The sequence below is a fragment of the Piliocolobus tephrosceles genome, chromosome 14 (genome assembly GCF_002776525.5).
Source record: "Piliocolobus tephrosceles isolate RC106 chromosome 14, ASM277652v3, whole genome shotgun sequence".
In the NCBI taxonomy this organism is placed as follows: Eukaryota; Metazoa; Chordata; class Mammalia; order Primates; family Cercopithecidae; genus Piliocolobus; species Piliocolobus tephrosceles.
Genome location: NC_045447.1, coordinates 111,412,285 through 111,422,301, shown reverse-complemented (window position 1 = coordinate 111,422,301; position 10,017 = coordinate 111,412,285). Strand labels below are relative to the sequence as shown.

Here is a 10,017-nt window from a genome sequence, read left to right as displayed (position 1 = left end):
GGTTGCCATGACACTAAAAAACGTGTCTTCTGCAACTGTAAGCTTTTGGTTTGAGAGGACAGTATTGGCTAAGAAGTTCTTCCAGTTCAGCTTCCAAGACCTAGCTATGCAAATGGAAAGCAAAGGAACATCATCTGTCATCGTTCCCTGAAAAATAAATGGCTCCATCACGAAAACAGATACATGATCCAAAACAAAGCTGCTGGTCCTCAGGGGTGGACGACAACGCCCAGTGCTTCCGCCACTTCAGTAGCAGTGAAGCTGCTCCTCACTGATAGATAAAATGGTGTTGGCACTTTGTATTCGTCTGCAGGCCCCAAAGGAACAGCAAAGGGACTGTCTGCCACTGCATGCAGAGTACGAAGGTTTGATTAGGCTACTCTCCAATTCTGACACTCTCCACCATCACTGGCAAACTGGGAGGATGAAGAGTCCTTGATGTCTTCCTCTTTGTCTGTCATACTCACATTTTGGCTGACATTAGAGAAAGAAGAGGTTTAAATCAGGTGGAAATCCTAGGTGAAGTTTAAAACATGTTTCCAAATTTCAAAAAGTAACCCTATTATGTATGTGCATGACCCGTAAATGTGCTTCACACTCCATCCAGATCACTCCGTCCTTTGTGAACCTTCCGTCTGTAAGCCCTCAGTGAACTGTCCGAAAATGGGCTTTGCCTCCAGTGGCTATCAAGCCAGTGCCTGGTCACCCCTCTCGGCTCTATCAGAGATGATGTGTAACTGGCAGGTGGGGTCTGGAAACAGTCTTCTGCTGACTGTTCTGGGCCGAACTGCCTGGAGGGTAAGTGACCATAAAGCATTTGGTGATATTAGCAAGCAGCAGTTTCCCAAATCTACCTTGCCCACCTCTTCAGCCTCAACTTTGCAGGTAATTTATTTTAAAAAGAGAAGGGTCCTTTGGGTAACAGATGTATCACTTCCTACTCTCTTAAACCAAACTCCGATGCTTCATCTTAGATAAAAGCCCTCAAATCTGGCCTCCTGAAGTCATGCTGTCATTTGACTTGGCTGCAGGCCCCTGATATTCCCCTGCAGGGAGAGGGGCCTGCTCTTTGCCCCTGCCTTTACCCCGTTCCTATTCTCTTTCACTCAGTCTCCCTCCACTTCCGGCACTCCTCTGGCTGTATTTTATTAGTAGTAATAAACTTTATTTTTATCAAAAAGGGGGTGGGGGGATTTTTGAGCTTGTGTTGCAGAATACCTTATATAAGCCTAAAATATACATCCTGTTCATCAGACAGATTTATAGCTGCCCCAACTACATAAGCTTAGACACTTGGAAGAAGCAATGGAACAAACTTTTCTAGTTTTACAAATAAAACATTGACTAATTTAGAATAGAAATTAATTATTTTCAAAATAGTTAACATCTTATAACTTTTTAACAAAAGAAACAACAGTGTCTAAGTGAAACAGGGCCCTTCCCATTTCCTTTCCAGGGAAAGCCAAGCCGATGATGCCATAACGCCTCCTGCCGTTCTGATGTATCTGACACCGACCTGAGGTAGAAAGAGAAAAGTGTTAATACTCTATCTACTTCCCACTAGCAGGAAATTCCATTCTTGCCTTTCCTTTTCACCATTTCATCTACAATCACCTAGAAAAATGATGTCTGGTGCATATTAGGCCCTTACTAAAGGAATAAAGAAATGTATGAAAGGAATTTCTTGAATAACTATTTCAAAACTTTTTAAATGAGAAGACTCTTATTAAGAGTATTCCTGTGAGCAGGCAACAAACAATGACAAAAGCTATTCTTCAGAGATAAAAATGTCCAAAACGTGGTTAGGATAAATCTCTATCAATGCATGACAGGTATCTATCAAGAAGTCTCAAAAACATACCAAGAAACATCACAACCAAATGCATGAACCTTTAATGAAATCTGGCTCAAAACAAACAAAAACCAGCTATAAAGATAATCTTGGTAGCACTTTGAGAGGCCAAGGTGAACAGATTGCCTGAGCTCAGAAGTTCCAGACCATCCTGGGCCCCATCTTTACTAAAATACAAAAAAGTAGCCAGGCATGGTGACAGGTGGGCCTGTAGTCCCAGCTACTCAGGAGGCTGAGACAGGAGAATCGCTTGAACCCAGGAGGCAGAGGTTGCAGTGAGCCGAGATCACAACACTGCACTCCAACCTGGGTGACAGAGTTGAGACTCTGTCACAAAAAAATAAATAAATAAATATATTCTCCAGACACTTAGGGAAATTTAAGTATAAACTGGATATTAGGTGGTATTATGGATTCTTGGGTTTTTTTGTTGTTGTTTGTTTGTTTGTTTTTTTTTTGAGACAGAGTCTTGCTCTGTCTCCTAGGCTGGAGTGCAGTGGCTCAGTCTCGGCTCACTGTAAGCTCTGCCTCACGGATTCACACCATTCTCCTGCCTCAGCCTCCCAAGTAGCTGGGACTACAGGCGCCCACCACCACAACCAGCTAATTTTTTTATTTTTGTATTTTTAGTGGAGACGGGGTTTTACCATGTTAACCAGGATGGTCTCAATCTCCTGACCTCGTGATCTGCTCGCCTCAGCCTCCCAAAGTGCTGGGATTACAGGCATGAACCACTGCGCCTGGCCAGGTGGTATTATGGATTCTTAGGTTTAATAATGGTATTGATGTTATGTAGGAAAATGTCCTTATTCTTCGGAGACAAACGCTTATATATTTAGGAGTGTTACAAAATCTGCACCATATTCTCAAATGGTTTGGCAAAAACCTGTGTGTGCATGTCTGTGTGTGTGTACGTGTGTGTGTACATACATGTGTGTATGCAGAAAGAAAAATGAAGCAAATATGGCAAAACATTAATGATTATTCAATCTAGGTGCTCACTATTCTGTTCTTTTCTGTATGTTAGAATTTTTTTCAAAACGAAAAGCTAGGGAGGAGAAAAAATTCTAAGAGTCAAAGAAACAGAACTGTAATCCCCATTTTTATCACTTTTTTTGTGACCAGGTCATTTCACTCACCATTTTATTCATCAGTTCCCTGTCTACATACTTAAAGCAAATGAGATAACAAACAAACAATGCTTTGCAAAGTAAAAAGCATGATACGGAATATATAATCTCATCGTAACCAACAAGCTCTGAAGTTTAATTGCATGCAGATATCTGGTTTCTTTTTACTTACCTTCTTATGGTTGTAGATTTCACCATTGTAATAGAGCCACAAATACGGATATTTCTTCACTCGAATTGGCTGCATTCCAAACAGCGGGTCAACTACCACCAACCGGTGAAATCCAAAGCAGCAGTTGGTGAACCATTGACATTCTCAAAACGGAATGCATGTGGACCCGTGTGCATCTTCATAGCACTCAGACACCCAACAGAAAGGCAGTCGTCGCTGCCAGCCGGGGCCCAAATGCCACACTGGTGCAATGAAGCTATAAGCTCCCTATGGAGAGAAAAGCAGACAAATAGATATTCAATATCCAGTCCAAGTCTGCATTAAATCTTGATTCCAGAAACGTGCATAAACCACTTCAAAGACTAAAAGGTAAACCATCTTTTCTATAGCGATTTCCCATGAGGTTGGCAGGCATACGGGAGTAGAAGGTGATTTAATTTACTGACAAGCATTCAGAAAAGATAGTGACCTCTACATTCAACCAGCTACAGCAGCTTAGTACCCAGCCAAAGCCTGCATCTCTCCCACCTTAAGATTTAGTGGTTGGCTAGAGTTAACAGCATCCAGGCCACCTCTATCTCTGCATTCTAAGTTTGCTTCCAAGATAAAGATACAAATGCAGGCTGGCTCCAACCTAGCCAGAGATCCCAGCCCCACTCTCTGCATCCCAAAATCCCTCAAAGATCCAAGAGACTTTCCAGATTTCTACAGTCTCCTCTCAGGTTCCCTTGACAGTTAAATGCCCTGTCTTTATCCCAACTAGCTGCAGGTAGAATATAATAGGTACAACAGAAAATCATACTGCTGTAAGTGTGATATGAAGATACACAGCTCTTTTAAGCATTTCATTATATTATATCTAGCTTACTTCTAAGTGATTTATTCAGATGTGACTGACGAAAGGCTAAAGGGAAAAAAAGCAATTTAATTCGATAAATTATCAATGATAAACAAATTATTTGGCTATAACAAATTAAACATTACAGCCAAATTATTTGGCTATAAAAAATTAAACATTTTAAGTTGACAGAAGATACAAAATGTTCACTATCAAAATGTCATAACTGACAAAAATGTTCTCAAATATTTCTGTCTCAAACTTGCATTGTTTAGTAAGGAAGCAAAGCAGGTGGGACACATACAGCAACATCCCCCCTCAGAAAATAACTTGGCTCATTCCTAAAAGCCAGGAAGCAAATCAACCATCCTCACATATGTTAATTACCTTCCAATTTCAAATTCTCAACTGGGAAATAAAGGGTTATTTTATTTGGCTGCTGCCAGCTCACAATGACTGTTTTTATTAAAACATCTCTAACTTGAAAAATATTTGATGTTTTCTAAAAAACTGCAAATTGCAGCAAATGGCCAGATAATTTGGGATAAACACCCTACGGAAAAAATATATATTCAAGTTGCATAAGTCACTTTGAGCAATCCTTTGAGGATATTTCATTTACCTTTAAATGAACCATAGGTTTAGCTGGCTTTTCCGGAAAACCAGAAGCAAATCATGTATGATTATAATGAAAACCATCTCAAGCAATTTGGAAATGAAGTACCACGTGTTCTACGCTGTCCCTTCCATACACTTGACCAAATAGCCTAAAACAAATTGTTTACTTTGAGATTTAATGGGAAAATTCCATGATATTTAAATGGGATGACTACTAATAAGCCATCTGCCTTTGACTCTACAGCAGTTACAAGTGGGTTAGGAAAGTGCTTTGAAAATCAAGTGTGTTCAGCAGGGAATCATTTACCTAAGTCTTCTTAATGCTGCTTAGTGAATATTAAGCCAGATATAGTAAATACACGCTAACCATGAAATTGAAGAGGAAAGAGGGAGAACAAAGAGGCATGTAAAGTACACTTACTTTTTCTATTAGGAAAAAGGCAATTAAAACTATCACCTATTATTTTTATTGGAATCAGTCTTATAGGAGGGCATACTTCCTTCTGTCACTACCTGTTCTCAATGTTTTTCTTATTTCTTCCTAAACTTCTGGAGCAGTGCTGTCCAATAAATATGTGAGCCACATATGTAATTTTAAATGTGCTAGTAGCCCCATTAGAAGAAAAAGGTGAAATTATTTTTAAATATACTTAACTCAATATGTCCCAAATAATAATCATAGTAACAACCATTTTAACATGTAATCAATATAAAAAATTATCAAGCAGATATTTTACATCGTTCTTCCTACTCCAACGACAAAATCCAGTGTATTTAACACAACGCATCTCAACCAGGACCAGCCAGCATTTCACGTTCTCAACAGTTACAGGTGGCTACGCCTACTGAATTGGACACTGCAGCTTCAGTGTACTTAATTTCTGTTACACTCAGTGCTACTTAAAACTTCACCCTCTCACCTGACATTTACATTAAGATCTCAGTAAGTAACCAACTACAGGCAGTTTCAAGCCCTACTTTACCTCTAATTCCTCTTACAGCAATGCAATGAATCATGATTTAAAATTTAAAAAAAAACAAAACGGTTGTTAAATTATTAGTCAAGCACCCAGGGCAATGCACAGTAAAGAAATAATGCAGGCCATAGGCTGAGATGAAAACTGTCCTTTTATTTAAAGCTATAACAATAATCTGAAGCCAGCCCTGTAAAATGACATCCATTGAAAAAGGCAAGCTAGTTCTTTTGCCTTTTTCTGTACTTGGCCTCCTGTGTCCCTAAACAGACTCTTCTTGGCAGGCAGGGTTTGCTCAGCAAGTCACTTGTTGAGTCTTGCAGTCTACAGACGGGGAGGGGAATGGCCAGGGCTGGCGCAGGGGTGAGAGGGGAGGAGGCAAGGGAAGGGGGCCCAGGTGAGGATGGGGACAGTTGAAGGGGAATTCAAGACCAGCCTGGGCAACATGGTGAGACCCAACCCCCGCCTGCCCCCCCACCCACCCAACCATCTCTGCTCTCACTAACATACAAACACATACAAATTAAATTTAATTTAAAAATTAAAAATTTGTTTTAAAAGTGAAGTATTTACATGGACTATGTATATATTCATTTTGTAGAACTATAGACCCCGTGGAACTGGGAACTCTTTACTCTTCCAACACAACATTTATTTAGCCACAAATAAAAGAAGACCAGTGATGCACCCTGTACACAAAAAAATAAGAAAACATTGCTTAGGCTGGGGTAGGGGTGGGGAAAGAGATCTCAAAAATTAAAATTTTACTGGGAAGGACCACTAATTACAATCATTAGAGCAATTACTGCTTTAAAGTAGTTAAGAACAGAGCACGACAAACCCAGAGAAGAACCAGATATGATTCAGAGTAGAGGTCACAGAGCAGATGGTATCTGAGCCCAGACTGATAAAGTAACATCAATAAGGGCATCCATGGCCATTCATTATCTCTTAACTGCAATGCGTTTTGTGGAAGTTATTTCTACTCTTCATACCAACCATGGAAAATAATCATGATTCTTCTCTTTTGAAGTTAAGGAAGTGATAAGTGGTCTAAGAAGATAAATTAACATACCAACCCCAAACAGCTCAAGGTCAGTGACTCAGGAGTGCCCCAGTCTCCCGAAGAGGTTGCTCAGCAGGCAGATGAGGTAGAGACAGCCCTTCCAGGAAGTGACAGTGAGATGGAAAAGGTCTCAGTGTGTCTCTGAGAACAACAGAAACCAGTCTGTAGACGAAGTGGGAAAAGCCACGGAAGAGGCAGGGATTTCCTCTTAGGAGAGCAAGAATAAACAGCAGGGCTGAGGGAAGCCATGGAAAACGGGCAGAATACCATGCATTTAGCGAGAAAAAAAACAACTTTTACTTTAGACAAGGGGAAGGAATGGTGGTGGTCTAGGTAAGCCTAGAACAAGAGGAAAGGGCAGCAGAGAAAAAATAAACAAAATGTAGTAGTCAGGGTTCTCCAGAGGGACACAACCAATAGGATACACGTATATGTAAAAGGAAGTTTATTAGAGAGAACTGGCTCACACAGTTACAAGGCAAAGTCCCACAATAGGCTGTCTGCCAGCTAGGGAAAGAGAGAAGCTAGTAGTGGCTCAGTCCAAGTCCAAAAGCCTCAAAACCAGGCAAGCCCGCAGTGCAGTCTTCAGTCTGAGGCCGAGGGCCTGAGAGCCTCGGGGAAGCCGCTGGTGCAAGTCCCAGAGTTCAAAGTCATAAGAACCTGGAGTCTGATGTCCAAGGGCGGGAAGAAGGGAAGCTAGCGTCCCGCACGGGAAGAAGAAAAAAAAGAGAGCCAGAAGCCTCAGCTAGCAAGGTTATCCCACCTTCCTCCGCCTGCTTTGTTCTATACAGTGCAGGGTGTGTACACCCGTTCTGTAATATTGTTCCTAATATCCAGGGGGAGAGGATCATATCACTTTCAATATTGCAGGTAGTGTACACCCCCCGTGGTATTGTTCCTAATATCCAGGGGCGGGGAGAAGATATTACTGTCAATATCGCAGGGGGTGTACACCCCCTGTGGTATTGTTCCTAATGTCCAGCAAGGGAGAAAACACTACTACTCCCAATATGGCAGGGGGTGCACACTTCCCATGCGATATTGGTACTAATATCCATTGGGGGGAAAGGATATTGGGAACAATATTACAAACAATATCACGCTCTGCGGTATGAGGAGTAATATCATCCTCTCCCCCTCTGGATATTACAAACTACATCACAGATGGTGTACACATGACGTGTTTACGATATTGGGAGTAAGATCATCTCCCCCAGTGGATATTATGAACAATATCACAGAGGGGTATATACACACTCTGCCTTATAGGGAGTAACATACTCCTCTCCCACCATGGGTATTACAAACAATATCACAGAGGTGTACACACAGGGTGTTTACGATATTGGAAGTAGTATTATCTCCCCCATGGATATTACGAATCATATCGCAGGGGGGTGTACATCCCCTGTGATACGGGGACTAATATCATCCTTTCCCAGCCTGGATATTACAAACAACATGGCACGGGGCAGTACAGTAGGAACATCATCTCCTCCCCCCGTGGATATTACGAACAATACCCTAGGGGGTTGGACACCCCCTGCAATATGGGGAGTAACATCCTCTCCCCCACTAGATACTATCAACAATATCGCAAGGGGGGTGTAACTTCCTGCGATAAAAGGAGTAATACACATTGTCTCCTAGTAGAGTCCCTGGGCGACCCAATTCAGCTCGAATAAGGAGGCTTAAAGCTGTACCCACTATCCCTGCTCATGCACCAAATAGTAAACATCATGTCCCCATACCTTTATGGCTGGTTGAGAATAGTCAACGGTTGGCAAACATAAGTGAAGTGAGCGAAGAGGGTAACAAGGCATTAGACTGTACATCAAAAAACAGAGGTCGGGGCCTCTTTTTACCAGTCCAAGGTGATGTTCATGTTGAACTGTAAATTCAAAGCAGCTTCAATCCTGCCGGGGCTCCTCTCGCCGTTTTCCCCCAGCGGCAGAAGTGGATTGAAACCAGTTGACTAGGGTGTGCAGCTGTTAACTAGGCTTTCGTGGGTTTAGCTCCCAACAACCTAGTAAGGGCTTAGCTTACTTAAAGAGACTGATTTGTATTCAGTTGACCAAGGGTGATCTGTATCCGAGAAAGTACATTTCAAGGCCACCATACAACGGCTCAGGAAGGCCTCCGATACGGGACAGTCCTATTTTTACCTCAGAAACATTTTTCTTCGCTCTAATTCTTTTGAGCATTCGACCATTCTAGCCGAGCCCCTACTCCAGAATTAGGACACTGACCCCCAACAGGCATTTCTCCCCCCGGCCCCCGGAAGTCCCTCTCCTGAACACATCGGTATTACTCGCATCAGGGGCTGCAATTACTTGAGCCCATCACAGCCTAATAAAAAAAAATCGAAAACATACAATCCAAGCACTACTTATTACAATTATATTAGGTATTTACCTCACCCTCCTACAAGCCTCAGAATACTTCGAAGCTCTCTTTGCTATTTCAGATGGTATTTATGGCTCAATGTTTTTTATAGCTACAGGCTTTCACGGACTTCACGTCATTATTGGATCAACATTCCTCACCGTCTACCTTCTCCGCCAATTAAAATACCACTTTACATCCAGTAATCACTTTGACTTTGAAGCCGCCTCCTGATATTGACACTTTGTAGATATGGTATGACTATTCTTGTATGTTTCTATTTACTGATGACGATCTTACTCTTTTAGTATAAATAGTACCATTGACTTCCCATCAGTTTCGATAGCATCCGAAAAATAGTAATTAACCTAACATTAACCCTAGTAATCAACACCCTATTCGCCCTGTTACTCACAATTATTACATTTTGGTTCCCACAACTTTATTTATATATACATATATACGTGTGTGTGTATGTATGTGTGTGTGTGTGTGTATATATATATATAGAGAGAGAGAGAGACAGAGAGAGAAATCTAGCCTTTATGAATGCGGATTTAACCCGCTATCCTCCGCCCGCATTCCCTTTTCTGTAAAATTCTTTCCAGTAGCCATCACATTCCTCCTACTTGCCTTAGAACTCACCCTGCTACTACCCTTCCCGTGAGCTCTTCAAACAAGCAACCTGATACTAATAATGCCTGCAATATGGGGAGTAACAGCATCCTCTCCCCACTGGATGTTACGGACAATATCCAAGGGGGTGTACAATCCTTCGATATGGGGAGTAATATCATCCTCTCCCCCCTAAATGTCATGAACAGTATCACAGGGGGGTGTACACCCCCTGCGATATTTGTAGTATCATCCCCTTCTTCCTTAAGTGCTACAGAGAATATCACAGGGCTGTGTACACCTTCGGAAATATGGGAATAATATCATCCTCTCCCCTCTGGATGTTATGGACAGCGTCATAGCGGTG

General features: G+C 41.7%; 1 protein-coding gene across 1 annotated transcript in view; it reads right to left on the bottom strand.

Annotated features, from left to right (window-relative positions):
• Window positions 1–405: 405 nt before the first annotated feature.
• LOC111521709 overlaps window positions 406–10,017 on the bottom strand; it is a 36,231-nt gene continuing 26,619 nt past the window's right edge. The window contains exons 4-6 of the mRNA XM_023185270.1: window positions 3,295–3,421; window positions 3,155–3,223; window positions 406–474 (exon numbers count right to left, since the gene is read on the bottom strand). Of these exons, the coding sequence (XP_023041038.1) occupies window positions 406–474; window positions 3,155–3,223; window positions 3,295–3,421 (265 nt within the window). The remainder of the gene's footprint in view (window positions 475–3,154; window positions 3,224–3,294; window positions 3,422–10,017) is intronic.